At 43.3% G+C, this 18144-nt stretch overlaps 1 protein-coding gene across 2 annotated transcripts in view; it reads left to right on the plus strand.

The window, feature by feature from the left end:
• The window catches only part of GRIA3 (glutamate ionotropic receptor AMPA type subunit 3), a 143747-nt gene that overhangs the window by 93078 nt on the left and 32525 nt on the right, over nucleotides 1-18144 (plus strand). The window contains exons 11-12 of one of the 2 annotated variants that reach the window (XM_030967935.1): nucleotides 7653-8029; nucleotides 14881-15079. In XM_030967935.1, the coding sequence (XP_030823795.1) occupies nucleotides 7653-8029; nucleotides 14881-15079 (576 nt within the window). Of the gene's footprint in view, nucleotides 1-7652; nucleotides 8030-14880; nucleotides 15080-18144 lie in introns of those variants that run through there. The other variant, XM_030967934.1, reaches the window with a different exon arrangement.

Here is an 18144-nt window from a genome sequence, read left to right on the forward strand (position 1 = left end):
ACAGAGGCAGTGGATGCCCCATCCCTGGAAACATTGAAGGTTGGGCTGGACAGGGCTCTAAACACCCTGATCTAGTGGAATATGTCCCTGCTTACTGCAGGGAGGTTGAACTAGATGATCTTTAAATGTCCTTTCCAACCCAAACCAGTGTGTGATAAGCAGGTTGGCTGCAGCTGCCTTTTCCACGGCCTCTTGGGACCAGCCTAGCTCAAGAGAGCTCTGCCTCCTTAGCATCAAACTTACCCCAGTCATACTTGCGACCTTTCCACACCAGCAAAACCAGCCCTGCAGGCACCACAGACCATTCCTTAACCCCCAAACCACTCACCATTCTCCTTTTCCCCTGCAGAAAGGTCAGTTCCTTTGTATTCTGAGCACAGTTTTCATCTGTGTTTTCTCGTTAATGAAATATTGAGGAATGTTTCCCTCCCTGACCCCCAACAGTTCCTGCACTCATGCTGTGAGCTCTGTTACTGAAGCCTCTCCACTGCAATGCTCAATTATTCAAAGGTCAGATGTGTCCCGTGAGGTTTGAGTGCAGACCCAAGTTAATGCTTCCAGCCCTGTGCTGCTGAGCCAGCTCCCCAAACTGCCCAGCTGAACTGAGCTTGCAGGCTGCATGGAAACCCACCTGGCTTTCTGGAAGCAGGGAAAACAGCCCCTGAACTCCAAGTACAAACCTCACCAGTCCTCCAGACCTTTTCCCAGCTCTATTTGCAAACATTGTGAAATACCCTTGGCCTCTTTCTCCATCCCTTGAGAGGGGACTGTGTACCACACTCACAAGGATGTGCACTAAGCCCTTTGAAGATGAGAAGTACTCCAGAAGTGCTAATTATTTGGAGCAAGCGCCTCATTTACGTGCTAACTTTCCTTTATCTCTCACGGGCTTAAAACTCTATTAGGGAACTAAAACTATGTTAACGTAATGCCCTTGTGAATCTCGTCAGCAAAATTACTCAAATTTGGCTCCTCTGGATTCCATTTTGGGAAGACAAGAGGCAGATTAGATTTTAAGTACCTTTGTTAGCATCTGTGGAAGATAGACTTGGTAGGATGAAAGGAGCCTGATTGGTTTTGGTACCAGTTATCCAGCAGCTCAGCTGAGCTGTGGCAGAAACACAATCCTTTAGATTGCATTTGTCTCAAGTGATAAGCAGTGACTAGTCATTTGTCAAATACTGCATATTCCTGACCCAGCAGCCTCCTTGCCACCACCTGGCACTGCTGGGGTATCTCAGCCAGTTTTTTGAATACTGAACCTTTTTTTGCATAGCCTCATGCATGCAAGTCTTTTCTAAAATTGCTCTTGGCACAATCATAGGAAATTAATGGCTTGTCATTTTAATGTTAAAACCCTAATTAATTGTATTTAATGTTTGGGTTGGGCCAGTTCATTGTCACTATTGCTCTCCATTCCTGTGGAATGCAGCACAGTCAGGGGAGAAAGGGCAGCCTCCAGACACTGCACTGGAGGGGAGGGCCCCACTCTGCACTGAGCTGATCCCAAAGCACCAGGGGGGCTGTGTCACCCTGTGTGACCCTGCTGCAGCTCTGGAGGGTGGCACAGCCCTGACTCCAGTGGAGTCAGTGAAGGACTCACTGGAGGTCAGCATCAGCTGGGCTGACTGGAGCAGTCCCTAGAGTTACACATTGACATTTACACACTAAAATGCTTCCCATTAGAAATTCTCCCTCCCCTGTCTCGTATCACATCAGGTCTGGTTGGAGGGCATAAAAGTCTGCTGTACTGTAAGGTCTCTGAAGTCAAGGACAATCTCAGCTGTGCCCCTTGGGCCTTTCCTTGTGGTTTTGCAAGGGGCTATGCCCGTGCACTTGGTTACAGAAGGATTGCAGCCCTGGAGGCAGGGAATTCTGCCTGAGCAGATATTCCCAAACTCCTTTGCTTCAGGCAGGAGAACCAAGCAGGCTTGTTGGAGAGGGAATAAAAGAGCTTTGTGGTTTGTTAGCAATTTTTAAATGTTAGTGATCGTAGTAGTAATGATAATTTTAATACTAATTAATAATAATAATGAAATGTGGTATAAAAGGAAATGTATTTGATTTTTCATAAATCAAAAAGTGTCAGTTCAGGCTGAAAAAAAACCCTTAATTTTGCTCTTTCACTCTGATGTGTCAAAATAAAACTCTTCATCCTACCAGATACCCATTCAAGAACTGTTATTTTTTTAAACTAAGAGAAATTTCCAAAGAATAGTGGAAATTTTTAACAGAATAAAAATAGAAAAGGTAAAGCTTTTTTTCCTGGGCATTTCAGAAGGGAAGTAGCTAAATCATTCTTAGTCCAGGAGACTGAATTGCTATTTAAATCTAACCAGCAGAGCAATCCAGCAAGGCAAGTGCTGTCCTGCAGTGACCCAGGGGCTGAGGACGTGCCCTTGGCTGGGGCTGAGGAGCAGCAGTAGCAGCTCCCTCGGCCCCTGTGCTCGGGGCTTTGTACCCACCAGCTGCTGAGCACTAGACAGTCGTCTTTTCTCTTCTTTGGGGTCAGCCTCTTTCTGTAGGCTTTTATTTCTCCTTCCCCTTTTAAAGCAGGCTGCTGTTCTTCCTTCCCTGTTCAGCCAGGGGAAGCCATCCCTCCCCGGGCCTGGTGCTTTTCACAGCGCTGAGGCTAATTGGCAGTAGTTTTAACACAGATCTTAATTGTAACTACAAATGCTTTGGGAATGAAAAGAGCAGCCAGACCTTACAGCCTTTAAAACTCTGCTCAGGTTGAAACATGCCTTTATAAAAACCTCTCAATATGTAAAATAGCACAAAGGGATGAAGCAGGGATGGAAGGGACAGGCAGTCCCTGGAACACAGCAGCCTCCGCAGTCTGTCAGAGAGGGACGGCCGACACATCCCCTGCCTTGAGCAGACCAACCCACTCCGTGTGGGGCTGGCCTCTCTGGCTGTGCCAGCAGCAGGCAGAAATACTAAAGATGGCACATACAGCCTTTGAATCATAGCAGAGAGGCAGACTAATTTGATCCCTGCTTTTCCTTAAATCTCCCACATGCTCTGAGTCTGTGGCAGAGCCTGACTGTGCCGTGAGTGGGTGAAGCTTGTCCTTTGCTCCTCGCTCCTGGTTTCTGCAGGAGGTAGGTCCTGCCCAGGTACGGGTCCCCAAAGGCAGCTGTGTGATGCTGCTGCCCTGCAGCTCAGACAGACCCTTGCCCTGTACACATGGACAGATGTGGGGTCCCTGGCCAGGCTGAGCTGTGGTGGGGGACAGGAGCACAGCGCTGGCACTGAGCCACGCTGCCATGGTCCTGGGCTTTGGGTGACCTGAGTGCAAGCACAGGCAGAGGAAGCACACATATGTCCACAGCCCCAAAACAGATGTACTCTTTATGTCTCCATCTGTGAATGGCAGGAGTGTGTCAGGATGAGCTGTGAGCATCCACAGAAATCACAAATGGATTTTACTTTGACAAACTGTGGCAGACAGGGCCCAGTGCCATTTAAGGTGTTAACCTTAATACCTTTTTACACTGCTCAGCTGGGGCACATTAAGGCTTCAATGCAGCATGTTGCTAGTCAGGTATGACCTGTTGGCTTTAAATAAGTGTGAGCTAATGTGTTAAAACCACATTGCCCCCATGACCTGGCCTCTCAAACACCCTGAATATCCTTGAGGATATTGGGCTGCCTTTACAAAGGTAGCTCTTACCAGCTGATACCACAGGTGATGTGTTGCTCTGTCTGACACTCTTTTCTGGTACCTGGAAACCTCAGACTGCACTGAGAAGTGTTAAAACATGCTCAGAGACAGTCACCATTGCAGCACAGTCCCTTCAGGTGCCCCTGTGTACCTGCATTGAGCACTTTTGGGGTGGCCAGAGGTTTGGCTGCCGATAGACATCGGTCAGTGTCCCTCTGCTGGAGTCTGCACAGAGCTGGGCTGCTGCCTGGCTTCCTGTCGCACAAGGTGACTGCAGTCCAGACCCACTTCTTGAAAAGTGACCCTTGAGCAAAGGAGATGTTCAGCTCTGCAAGCAGGAGCACAGCCCAGATCTCACGGTCTCTTGTGCACAGCTTTGGCTTTGGGAGAGTCGTCAGTAGGTCTGTAAGCTGAAAAATCCCATTCCTCCTTTTGGATTACAGAGGTGGAACATCTTATCATTTTTCATTCTCCATGTAGAAGGATATTTCCATTTGCTATTTTTTTTCTCCCTCCCCATAAGAGTCTGGAGGTTTGCAGCTCCCTGGGGTCATCTTTGAGCAGAGTGGGCAGCGCCTCTGTGCTGCCTGTCCTCTCTAAATCCATCCCTCCCACACTAGTAGGCAAAGACAGAACAAGCCTCAGAGGAATCCATGACATTTCTTGCCCGGCTCAAATGCAGTGAAGATGATGTTTGAAACACCATTAGTCATGAGTGATTAGCAAAGCTCAGTTGTTGAGGTTCTTAAACCCCTCTCCAGTTCTGTATGAAGAAGGGCATGTTTGTGGTTGTGTTCTTTTTAATCGAGCTCAATTTGTATGGGTTCTGCTTATCTGCAACCATAACAGGGAGGGAAATTCTCAACAGTGCTGCAGTTATTAATGATCCTTTATGGTGCTTAGAGCTCTCCATAAGCTCTCCATTTCAAATACTGCATCTCTAAATAAATAAGCAAAGAAAGAACTGTTTTTTAACCTCCCTAGTGCAGCTAATATTCAGGAAAGTGATGAGCAGCCAGGTTTGGGTGTTGGATTGTAGCTGGTCCACTCTCAGTGCCCTGGTTTCCCAAGACCCTGTGTGGCCATGCTTGTTCCCTCTGCAGAAACAGAAAGGATGAGGGTGGTTTTTGGTGTTTCCAATACAGTGAATGCCTTTGGTAGGGATGGTAGGAAAGCAGGAAGACAGAGATGTATCAGAAAATTAGTATTTGTATCCCATTTAATAGGGATTTATCCCATTTAAATGGAATTTATCCCATTTAAAAGGCAGTTTGAAATTATTTACAAAGAAATCTGCCCTGTATGATATGAACATGGTAACAATCAGGGCTTTAACAAGTGATTTGTCTGTGCTTCAGCATCAGCTTCGTCCCCCCACAGGAACATCCTGCATGAACTCAGCTGGGCATGAAGGAGATACAGACCTTTTTGCATGCTGCATCAGCATTTAGGAAGAGTTCCACCATGTCTACTTTGGCAATTAAAATATTACTTTGGGAGAATTAAAATTCTCCAAGTCCACGAAAATGCTCCAGAAACCAAATGCTCTTACAGCTGAAGCACCTTTCCCTCCCTTGATGGGGTGTTCCAAGGCTGGCAGCCCATGTGCAGAAGTGTCTGGCATGAAGGCACCTGCCTCCCACCTAAGCTTCACTTCACATGGAGCCATTGCTAAGTCTCCACAGGGGTCCTGATCCATTAAGCTTGCTCTAATAAGGATTAATTTGTAAGTACCTCATTAGTTCAATAGGAAGTACAGTGGCATGGTCAGAGTGCTTAGCCTTCCAGCTGGCTGTGGACTCTGACTACCTTTAAAACTGATATTCTGTGTGAATCTCACCCTGACTGCAGACATCTGGTATTTAACAGGAGCTCAACAAGCAGCAGCTATAAGAGAAATACATGTTTTGGGGGAATTCCTCAGTGAACAAGTTCCAACATCTTGCAAAGATGTTACCTCACTCTACCCATATCCTCCCCTCCAGTCTCTCCATTAGTTAGGTGATGAACACACTCATCTGCAAAGCCAGGAAACATCCAGGCATCCAAAGGCATTTTCAGTTTTTATATTCAAGCCACGTTCAGCTAGATTTTTGCAGTAAGTGACCACAAATCAGCTGAGGTTTTCTCCTCGAGGAAAGGGCCACTCAAGGGGAAAGGCAGTGTCCCAGTACACATGACTGTCAAAAGGGTCTGAGCAAGGCTGTCAGAGGGGACACCCAGGGCCATGATTTCTGAGTGGCTTCCTTACATGCACAGGCATGGTTTTATCAGATTATTCCAAGCACTGAACTTGTGCACGTACCTTGTAGCTGCACATGTTGGTATGAACTGTCAAGAGATATTCTTGGGCGGCTGGAGCAAACCTTGGGGTTGTGTGTGCAAATGGGTGCCCTGCAGAGAGAGGCAGCTGTGGGGAGGGCCAGCCCTCATCTGACAAGGCTGTCACTGCCCTTGGTCTGCAAACCCTGGGCAGTGCTCCAGGATGGCTGCACGGTGCTGCTGAGCACCAAGCCCATGGTGCTCTGATCAGCTGTGTGAGAAGCCTTTGCCATTTCTGCTTATCAAGTGTAAAACCCAAACCAATAGCTAGGAGGAGGAGTAGACCAGATATTAATGACAGTCACGTACATCACCATCAGATTTACATAAAGGCATATTCAATTATTTTATGGCAAAGATTTTAATCGTGTCTTATTAACATTTCCCATTAACTTTTATTCAAATTTCCACTTAATCAGGCTTTTATTTTTCCACCAGAAAGAGATGCCTATTTACTAGTGGGGAAAAATCTGATTTAAAAGGTGCACAGTGGTTTAGGTACTGATAAGTCAAGGTTTCTTAAGAACCATTTTTCTTTCTGAAATTCTTAATTACCAATGAAAGACCTTCTTTAAAAATATCAATAATATGAATATTTAGAGTGTTTCAAATAGTGTATGTAGGTATGTAGGCTCTCATAACACTTTTAAAATGAAAAGGGCTCTTTTTTTAGCATTCCATTCCACTCATACAAATACACCTGCGTGAGTACTTGGCTGGATCAAGGCTAGGGTATCTAAGTAGCATGACTTGAATCTTTGTAGCATAGAAATACAGGTACCGTTCAATATGTTGAAAATCTATTCTGGAATGTTATTTTTAATCAGGAAGCTAAGCAATTTGTTTTTACATGCCTGCCAACTATAGATTGAAGGGAAGGGTATTGGTTCACCAGCACACAGGTGAATGAAGAATGATGCAATAGATGCAATTGTGCTTCCAGGTGTCACAGCCCCAGAGCACAGTCTGTTAGAGGCCTGTAGGGCCAAGGTCTCTAAGACAGGAGGGCAGACATGACACTGCATTCTCCTCAGATTATCCAGGCTATTTACTCCTCAGGGATTCAGAAATCTGTGTTAACTGTTCTTCAGTGACCACAGAAAGGGTCTGTCTGGTTCCTGTCCCCCTTCTGTCCCTTACTGCAGTGGAGTTTTAAAGGAGCATGCAAGTAGCAGCACCCAAGTGCAGCTGAAATTCAGTGATGGATTACTTCTGATGGGTTCCTTTTAAAGATCTTGAACTAATCAGTAAGGCAAGAAAACTTGCTGAAAGAATGGAAAATAGAAAATTAAGACATAACAAACACAGCATTTGTCCCAAGTCTTCAAGACAAATGGGTGGTTACAGACCATTACTAGAAAATGACATTGTGTTGGTTACCATCTCACTGTCCGATTTGTGTAGTGTTTATTCATCCATTTTAACTTAATAGAAATATCTGCTGCTGTCATGAGCCCCTTGCACAGATTTGATTGTAATTTTACTTGTTAATAATTTTCTGTTAATATCATGTAGTCCTTAAACAGCGACTGCAAAATAGCCTGCAAAGAATTTATTTCCACTCACTCTTGTAATTTATCATATAATTCATTAGCCTGAGACTTTAGATTGACATTCTGTTGTGTCTGCTTGTAACTAACTTGGGTTTGTTTTCCCTTTTCAGAGAGCAGATATAGCTGTTGCCCCCCTCACTATAACATTGGTACGAGAAGAAGTCATAGACTTTTCCAAACCCTTTATGAGCCTGGGCATCTCCATCATGATCAAGAAGCCTCAGAAATCTAAACCAGGCGTGTTCTCTTTCCTGGATCCTTTGGCTTATGAAATTTGGATGTGTATAGTCTTTGCTTACATTGGAGTCAGCGTAGTTCTTTTCCTAGTCAGCAGATTCAGCCCTTATGAGTGGCACTTGGAAGACAACACTGAAGAACCACGTGACCCTCAGAATCCTCCTGACCCTCCAAATGAGTTTGGAATATTTAACAGCCTTTGGTTTTCCCTGGGTGCCTTTATGCAGCAAGGATGCGATATTTCTCCAAGGTTTGTTCCATATCACTCCATCACCTTTTTGCATTTTATGGTTATTTTCTGATACCATGGTGCATATATGTTACTTTCTCAAATTTCTTTCTAATTCCAAATTTTTTATTTTGACATTTCCATTCAATATTCAGCATCCTCATCAAGCCACCATGCTTGCTAACATTTGCCTCCAGAGTAAGTAGCATTGCTTATAATGCCATTTATGCATTTCTGCCAAACTTATATTCACCATGTTGAGGCTGTAAAATGCATAGGGTTTTCTGTTTTCAGCAATGCTTGGAGGGCTACCGTGTTTTTGCTGCATATCTCATTTTACGGTCATCTCCTTGGTGCATATAACACATTCTGCTTTGCAAAATAAGATTTCTTTTTAAAAGTCACATGCAACAGCACTTTAAAGCATCTCCACTCCCATCAAGGCTCCTGCTAGTCTTTTTACTTTCTTTTGAGCCTAATTTCTCCAGTTTTGTTCTTCTTGAACCATCCTTTCATCCTTCTGCTTACCACCATTTTGCACATGTTCATGTCTCCAGATGTACTGTGCTGCTGTCCTCTGTGTGTATTGTTATTTCAGTCCAGTCTAATCTGCTGTCCCTCTGTTCATAGTCAATATGGTCTAATAAGCACTGCCAGTTTCCATAAAGATTTTTCTTATTATAAAGATGTTCCTTCTGGATAAGGCTGTAGTAAAGGATGATTTATATTAGTACCAATTTTAACAGAGAGCACTGCTATTAACTATTGTAGAATTATATTTCTTTTTATAGGAGTATTTTAAAAACCAGATTAAAATAGTGAAGCTCCCTCTAATTGAACAATGCATACCACAGATTTATTTTTTTAATAGCATTTATCATGTTTCTGCATTTACTCTGGTAAAATTCTTTGGTGATGTGCTTGTTATAAGCAGTAAAATTATCTAGTTTCTTAGTGATGGAGCAATAAATCTTTTCCGTATGACAATAATTTAATAACCAGTTTCCAGATATTTTATTTATTAAGAACACCTGCTGAGACAAACAGAATGCAGTTTTCCATTTAACAAAATTGCTATTTAGAGGAAGAGAGAGATCTTTTCCCTAAGTACTGACATTCAAAATGCACCTTGTTGATCTCCAGGCTGCCTTTTTCAATACCTGAATCATTGAAAAGGTGCCAGGTTTTCCTGGTCCATATAGCATTAGGAGTCTTGAGTTACCTCACTGAAACAAGTGACAAAATTTCTATGAAGTTTCTTGGGAAGGATCATGATTTTGTCAGTTAGAGTGCAATAATCATCTCATAAATTTGTGTTTGTTAGTGTCCACAGTTCGTGGTGTCTGGGTGTGCTGCTCCCTGTGCACTGACAGCTGTTGGCCTCCTCCCCCTGTTTGCACTCCCTGTTTCTGCCTTATGCCTCAAACCTGCACTGACACTTTGCCCCAGTGCTTGCTGTTAACGGGGATGAGCAGTGATAACATTTAAATTGCTGTTGACCATGTGTGTGCCAATATAAAGGACCGGGAAATAAGCACTGGGACATCACATGGAAAGCTGCGGGCATTTCTGCTAGGGCTGGTTATTGACAGTTAAATAAAAGTGCACAGGATTTCTGGGAAGCTCTCATGTGACTCTTTGGCATGGTCAGGCATTTCCCTTATATAACAAGTGGAACGCACTGGATTTTTTCAATACAACCACAATAAGTGCCTTGGAAATACCTACAGAAAAAAAGGAGAGAGACAGCGATATATCTATTTATGTTATCTGTCCATCAGAAGCTATTAGCTCAGTATTAATATATGGCCCTCATTTGAAGATGTTGTCCAGTTATTTTGTTATCTTCCATGATAACATTCCAAGCAGTTATATGCATTGTTATAAGAAAAAAAAGATAAATTTAATACTTTGGTTTAAATTCCAGAAACACTGTTCCTTTGACTGATATGTTGATTTAGGTTGATTAAAATGTCAAATTTCTTTTCCCTAGAAGGGGCTATTCCCAAGTATTCCATTCTTAATCCGTATCTTTGTAAGGTTACACCATTCACAGTACATTGACTATATGAATGTTTCATACTATTTTATTGCCACTAAAAGGGGCTTCATTCTTCCATTGTGAGTTTTGTCTGAATAAATTTCTTACATGAGAGCGTACAGCACTCGTAGAGAGATGCCGACAAGCAGTCTGGAGAGATCACTTTTGTACTTGCTGATAAAGGCTCTTTCAGCTGCCTTTGTGTGGAACAGCTGTGACATCTAATGACTAGTTAGATCTATCCTTGGTGAGTATGCTGTGTGGATATTCCAGAGGATATATCCCTATACTCTCCTCTCTGTATTTAATAGGAGTCGTCTAAACAGAATCAGAGAGCAGCCAAAGGCCGGGGGCTAGTGCATCCCTTGATGTAATCAACATTTATTTCAGCAGTTTTGTTCTGCTATCAAAGGCTGCTGTGTTTTTTGCATAGTGAGCTAAAGCATTGAAAATTCACTTTTGAGAGATCAAAAGTAGATTATTAAACTTGCTTTTATGTAAGATGCATACAGCAAATGGAATCGGAAAAACAGTCAAATTTGTAACACTGTTCTGAGAAAAAAGTATCTTTGAAATCTCTATGAGAGCATGTCTTTTCATTGTGCTCTTTATTCATGTAGTACAAAGAGGTTAGATTAATTAATTGCTGATGGAAAAAGACAGCAGGGTTATCAAAAACTATCTCGAGGTTGGTCATTTAGAGGGTGTATTTCTAGGTCCCTGCTCTCACAGCAGAAGACTCAAGAGACTCCTATTAAAGGCCATGGGAATGTCTTTGTGGGATTTTCACAGTAGCAATGAGAGGGTAACCTGACATTCCTGAAACTCCCACTGCCATTCCTGTGCTGGAGCATCTCAAGCCAGTGCTTCAGATGCTGTGTGTGCCTGTTGTGTCCCCGAGGCCGAGGCTGGCTGGGTGTGAGCACAGGGCTGGCCCTGGAGCCTGGGGGCACCAGCTGAGCTGTGCTCAGGGATCCAGGGGCTCCACACTAGGACAGGTGTTCAGGGTTATTTGTCAGCATAACAACGGTCTTATATCGATCCAAAGAGCCCAATTAAAAATGGAGTAGTGTGAGAAGCTTGTTATGAATCAGTAACATAGGAAATCAAATATCTTTTATGGCCTTGAGCAGAAACAAAATGCAAGCTATTTTCATAAATGAAGTTTTGTTTGAATGTATTATATGTATTGTTCTCCTGGAAACTGAATGTGAATTTCAATGTTTATTTTGGTTTTTCTCTTGTTACTAATTTGCTCTCATTTGACTCCATGCTTCCTTTTAAATTTCCTCTCAAGGTATGCACTCTTCCTATTTACTTGCTTTTGAAATCACCATCTGACTTTGTTTTGACAATTGAGTTATAATCCTGTTGTTCCAGATCTGTGTTGCTCCTCTCAAATTTTAGCACTCTAATTCACTTTAAAATAATGCCATACAATTTGAGGTGATTTGGAAAACTATATTAAGCTAAAGCATTAATTGATTGCTTTTAATTACATTATTGCACATGTGGACAGGTATGGCTTGCATCAGAAACAGTGGTGCTGGTATTAAAAGCTTGATTGAGTTTTCTATAATTATTATCTGAGTAATAGAAAAATATTTCTGTGGTTCACAGTATAAACCAAACAGCACTCTCTGATTACCAGCCCAGTGTACCTGTACTAACCCTTTTTCTCCCTCTACACCAGCCCCTGCAGTGGGTATAAGGAGTCTTCATTTGAGCAGATGGATGGGGGAAACTGAGGTTCTTTGGTCAAGGAGGCTGCCAGGCCATGCTTGTCCATGTTCTTGTTCTTCATCTCTCTGTCTGTCTTTCCTTCAGTGTCAACTTTGTGGTTTATTTGATTTTTCTTTTGCCTCATCCTGTGACACCAAGTGACAGCTATGTCAGCCCAGACTGCTCCATGGTAGCTGCTGTTTAATCCTTCTTTCTGTGCTCGTTGGAAGACTCTGGGAGAAGCAACTCTAGTGACATCCAGTTTTCTTTGAAGTGACCTCAATTCTTCTGAGAACAGCCCTGGTTCCCATCTAGCAAGACTCCTCTCTTGCACATAGGACCTAAAAAGGCCTTTTTTGTCAAGGGATCCTCCTGTTCCCATCTTCTCCTGCCTCTCAGGTGGTCTTTGTGCTGTACCTGTCTGACTTGGTGCACACAGGTTGCCAGACCTCCTGGGTGAGGTATTTTTACCTTTCTCAGTGTGTAGGATGCTGTCTGAATATGCAGCCTGGCAGAAACCTTTTATTGTTGCAGCAATGGGAGCTTGAGGTTTCACTGGTTTGGAAAACACTTATCTTCTGCACATCTCCATCCTAGCAACCCATCTGTCCTACCAACAGAAGGGGCAGCTACCAATGCAAGTAAGAGATTTCCTATGGGAAACTGTAGGAAAAATGAACACATACTATTTTATTCCTAGTGCTTCCACTGCATTTATCAGAACACCCTGATAAGTCTTTTTTTCCTCTCCCTATTTCAAGACCTACCTTAAAGCAAGAGGGCCATGGGAACATGGAAACTCCAGACAGAGCTTGTCCTGCAGTAGGGAAGTAGACGTTTCATCTGCTGGACCTGCTAGCCAAACTTCTCTTCCATCTGTCTCTGAAATTGTCCACATCACTGCAGGGAGGAGAAGTTCAACTCCAGGTCTTCTCTGAAGATGGAAAGTGTGTAGTGAAGAAAGGAGCTAAAGGAGGATGAAATTCACCCGACACAGCCATCTGAAAGCAATAGACTGTGGTTTTTAGTGAGGCATCTTTGTTCTCTCCAAAGTTATGAGACAGATGGACAACTTTAGATTTATCCCACACTACAGCAAGTGAGATAAATCTCTTTCTGAGAGTGTCAGGCTCTTCTCTCTTTCTCTGCTGGCTCCAAAGGAAGCCTTATGTGACAAGTTCAGCAGGCTGATTTTGTAGTTGGAGAAAATTGTGTCAGCCCAAGTAAGAGGGTATCAAGCTTTACCAAATAGCTAATGCCAAAACCCTACCTGTTAAGGAAGCTGACCAAAAAGGCCTGCAGCCCTCCCTGAAATCCTACTCACATGATACCTACAGAGTAAGTAGAGTAAGGTAGATAGATTCCTTGACTGAAGGCATTATTATGTATTTATATTGCTGCAAATTCCCTTTGCAGCAGCTCAGTAGCCTTGTGTTAGTGAGCACAATGGCTCCACAGCCCAAGCTGAAACTTGGAAGCCTCTTACCCTCTTGGGAGGCCATCAAGACAGGCAGAGAGGCCTCCTCCACTTGTGGGTGATCTGGTGGATGTGTGCCTACTCTGAGGAACCAGCCTTCATCTGCCCTCTCAGTGGGAGCTGCTGCTCCTTGGGCGGAGGAGAGTGGAGAACAGTGGTGCTTCACCTTTCCCCACATTCCTCTCACATATTCCAGATTGAGCTCTCTGTTTTTATTGTGTTGGTGATTTTTTTCTTTTTAATGGTCTTTAATGTTGGATGGATACATTTTTTAATTTTTTTTTTCTGAATAATTAAATGGCATTTTTTAATGGCTCAGGCAATCTCAGGCTCTGGCCAATACTGGGCAGTTTGCCAGCAAACCCCCCTGTGTGGGTGGGGTGGGGGGACATCATGAGACTTCTGGTTTTTGCCTATCTCCATCTGTTGGTAGGACAACTTGTACCCACTGTCTGGGGATGGCACTGAGGGGCTTGAAGGAAACAAATAAACAGGTAAGAGTTTTCTGTTTCTTTTCTTTGCACAAACTGAGGACGACAGCACCCAGGTTCCACAGATGTGTCTGAGATTGATTCTTCCTCCACTGGTATCAGTAGAGCTAAGGGAAAGCATGAAATAGCTTTGTCTCAGCAGTTAAAATGATTCTTGGTCAACATGCTGGATTTGAAGAACAAGCAATGTACATGGCAATGAAATTCCCCACCCAGCTGAGTGATGTGTCACTGCCATCCTTCAGCCCAGATCAAATACTTTGTGGCTGATGTTCAGTTGCTGTAAAACATCAAGAGCTCTTGCAGACAAGATCCAGACTTTCTGACCATTAGGCATTTTGTAATTATGTGCTTGCAAATGGGCTTTTTCTTAAATCCTTATGGAATCCCTTAAAAAAAAAAAAAAACAAAGACCACAATTACAAACTAAACACAGGTTTCTTTCTATTTCCTTCTCTGTTGCTCTGGTGCTTATAAAGCAGGAATATGCTTGACTTGGAACAGTGCAACATGAAAATTTTAATTAACATAAAACATAAACCAAACCAGCCTCTCTTCCCACTTCCATATGCAGATTCAGTTTGTAATTCCTGCTAGATTGTGATGAGAGAAGGATACTGGATCATTTTTGGTACATTCTTTTGCACATTTACTCAGATTCCTTTTTGCAGTTTACTGTATGTTACATTTGGGGAGTGAATGCAGTAAAAAGTGCATTTATGTCCTCTAAGCTGGGCAAAGGGACATGATGCTGGCATATCCCAGTATGTGCAGCCCAGGGAAAGGCTGGGCATGCAGAGACAACAAAAATCTTCTGGGAAAAGCCTTTTCCAACAAAGGATTTGTGGAAGTCAGGAGAGCTTGTTCCTCTCCTCGAATGAATTATCTCTTAACTTACTGTTCTTGTTTTCACTGGAAGACTACAAAAAGAGTTGCACTAGGTAAGACCAGGTAAGACCTGGTAAGACCAGGTTTTCACTCCTGAGGGAGTTTATCCGGAGCTGGCTCACACTCCACCAGTTCACAGAGACCTGGAACATCTGGACAAAAGGGTTGTGCATGTGAATTTCTCCTCAGTGAAGTAAGAAAAAAAATCAAGCATTGTCTTCAAAGCAATTTAATGATGTGTGTTTTTCCATAGATCTCTCTCAGGGCGAATTGTCGGAGGAGTCTGGTGGTTCTTCACTCTCATCATTATCTCTTCCTACACTGCTAATCTCGCTGCCTTCCTTACGGTGGAAAGGATGGTTTCACCCATAGAGAGTGCAGAGGACCTGGCTAAACAAACTGAAATAGCCTATGGCACTTTGGATTCAGGCTCAACCAAAGAATTCTTTAGAGTAAGTCTGTTAAATCTCCTTTAAGTGCCTAGTTTATGGGTTTCAGTTGTTTGATTTTATGCAGCTGTAATAGCCATCCTATGCTTTGTGCAATCAGGACAGGCCTGAGTGCAGATTTTAATATCAAAAGGCATTTTATCAAAAATGGCTGGTTTTGCTTAACCTGAAACATCTCAAGATGGAAAACCCGACCTCTGCTGTCATGGGAAGGGTTTTGTAACACCAGTTTCAGAGCCTTGGTCTGATGAGCAATAATGCAGTGGTTGGCACAATATTTAGCAGAGAAAACTCTTGCAAGGAGTGATGCTCTTGACCTACTTGCTGTACATGCCCATCTGGCAGCCAGTAATGCCATCCCACGGCAGTGCTCACTTGCCAGAATGGAGGGGGATGGGAGGCCTATGTGCTGCTCATTCCTGGTGGAGCATTGATTGCTGCCATTGTTATGTCTTCATTGCTCACCAGCATCTGGCTGTGGCTGTATCTGACACTCAGGTATAAATTTTGTACCCCAGAACTCTGGTCGTTTTTCACCTTGGTTAGGGAGATGCAGGGTTTGCAACATTTGGGGGTAGGGGCAGGTGCACACTTCTATTTAAGATCATCCTTCCTTCTCTTGCCAAGCTACAGGCTGAACTGCAGACAGTTTGGTGAGAGGCATTAAGAACTCTAAATATGATCTCAGTCTACTTTTATGTCTCTGAAAATGTCATCCTGAAAATCTCTTATTTCTTTCCAAGGGTGAACTGGAATGCTCAGGCCTTGCAGGGAGCTCTTGGTTCTCTCTCAGCAGTGCCAATCAGATGCCATTCAAACCAACACTTTTTTTGTATAGAAGAGTGGTCAGTGCTGCAGGACTAATTACTGCCTGTCATGCATACTGGCCAGGTACAAGCAGGAGGGAGGAGGGAGACAAAAAATCCCTTGCTGCTGTAGGCTGATGAAATACTGAGGGCTCCTTGGAGAAATACTCCAGGCTCCTTGAATTTACTTAAAATTTCAATACATGACACAGACATCTGAAAGGGAATGCAAAGGTATTTTATGAAGCTTTTGCACTCTGCCTATAATGTCCTTATATTGAAAGAGATACTCAGTGGTTCTTAATTAACTGTGGTAGCAGGTACATTACAGCAGCTTCTGTTTGTTTTAATATCCTGTGAGATAAACACTGACCTTGTAGGGTGACATTAGTGTATAAAAAATTTTATTCTGCTTAATTATCAACCCAAGGCAGTATTATGTCTACAACAAAAATGAGTTGAGTGAACCTGTCAAGAGGTAGCACAACTTGTTCAGAAATATTGGTACTGTTTCTAATCACTATACTGATCTTAGGGGGAAAATGCCTTCTTTTGATTATCTTGTTACAGTTCATATAGAAAGAGGAATTGTATGGGGATGTTCCTTCATTTCCTTAATAGTTTGACACAACAAGTAAACCCGTTCTCGCAGAGAGATCAAAGGAATGAGTGTTTCATGGGAAAGGATACAAAGTCTGGTAAATGTATGAATGCTTTGTTGTGCTGCTAATAATCTTGAGATGAGCTGTGTCTCTCTGCTGGTGCTGGGAAAAGCAGGGTTGTAAATGAGCTGATCTGTCAGGAGCTGCCAGCTCCATCAGGCCAGGACAAGAGTTGGATGGGGATGGACAAGAGCAGAGCCCCAGCAGTGTGGAGCAAGGCTGTATGGGCCAAATGGGAAGAAGAATGAATGAGCCCTAAGCGTGCTACTCTCTCTTTGGCATTCTCAAGGCACACAACATAATTTCAGTTGTATTAACTTTTGCAGAGTAATTAATTTGAATAGAGTGATGCATCCATGAAAGTGTTGTAATTAGAGTCTTCTTCAGTTGATTTGAAAAGGGCAAAAGCTTTGCCTTAGAACAAATGTGTGTGTTCACATAAATACTTTGTTGTACAGTCTTTATTAGTTACTTAATAAGACAGGAAAGGTGTCTGAAACGTTAAATAACTAAGAGGACTCTTGCTTTCCAAGGTCCTGCAGCACAGACTGCATCTCCCTGTGTTTTAGGGTACTTGTTCTCCCTTGGCATCTCTTTCCACTCTGCTACCAAAGGCAGCAGTGGATGTGACAGTGCTCTGAGTTGGAAAAAGCCATGAGTTCTCTTGAGTACAGGGTGATGCTTATCCCCTGTGTAAGGGAAATATCCTCCCCCTATTTTCCCCCAGCATTTTGCTAGTTTAAACAGCAGTTAGCTGAGTGGCTCATGATAATTTACTCAGTGAGAAGGGAGTAACTTGGCTTTATAGCTGGGCCATGGCTTCACACAGGAGGTTCAGGACAGTCTCTCCAAGATCCCATTAAGAAGCTTGTATGGGTATATATCTTTCTAGAGCTGTAAGGCTAAAATGTTTCTCAAAGATACTAGTCAGATCCTGATCTTAATCACTGCTGGTCAGTGGAAGGTGCCAGACTGACAGTAGAAAGGAAAAATTGCCTGCTGATACATCATAAAGGGATAACATGTAAGTGAGCATCAGATCCCCACCATCTTGTCTGCATGTGCAAGAAGGATTTCCTCCAGGCCATGGCTCCCTTCTGCCAGCCCCATTTCCAGACAGCATCACTTTTGAAGGTTTTTTTTACAGTGTGAATACCTGAAACTGGACTGATACCAGCCTCTCAATTCAGATGAACAGATGGTAATGACTTTGAGCCACTTCAGACCTGGGCAGACTCCAGCTCATGACCTATTTTCCAGTCTTGGCAGTTTCCCTAAACGTGGCAGTGCCTCCTGGGCAGAGGCTGTCCCAGCTATGGGGTTAAGCTGGATACACCACTGCTGCCTGAGGCTTGCACAGCGGCTGCTTTGGCATGACACTGCTCTCACAGTCCCAGCACTGCTCTCACAATGCCAACACTGCTCTCACAGTTCCAACACTGCTCTCACAATTCCAGCCAGAGCTGGTATTTTATAACAGTTTCACAGCAGACAGTGTTTACTCTCCTCACTTGTTGGTGATTCTCTGCATAAGGGCATTTGTCCTCCCAGTATATCTAAGATTCAGAGGAACCTTCCTGTATTCTCATGGTCGTTGCTT

This window comes from Camarhynchus parvulus, chromosome 4A, assembly GCF_901933205.1.
Source record: "Camarhynchus parvulus chromosome 4A, STF_HiC, whole genome shotgun sequence".
Classification (NCBI taxonomy): domain Eukaryota; kingdom Metazoa; phylum Chordata; class Aves; order Passeriformes; family Thraupidae; genus Camarhynchus; species Camarhynchus parvulus.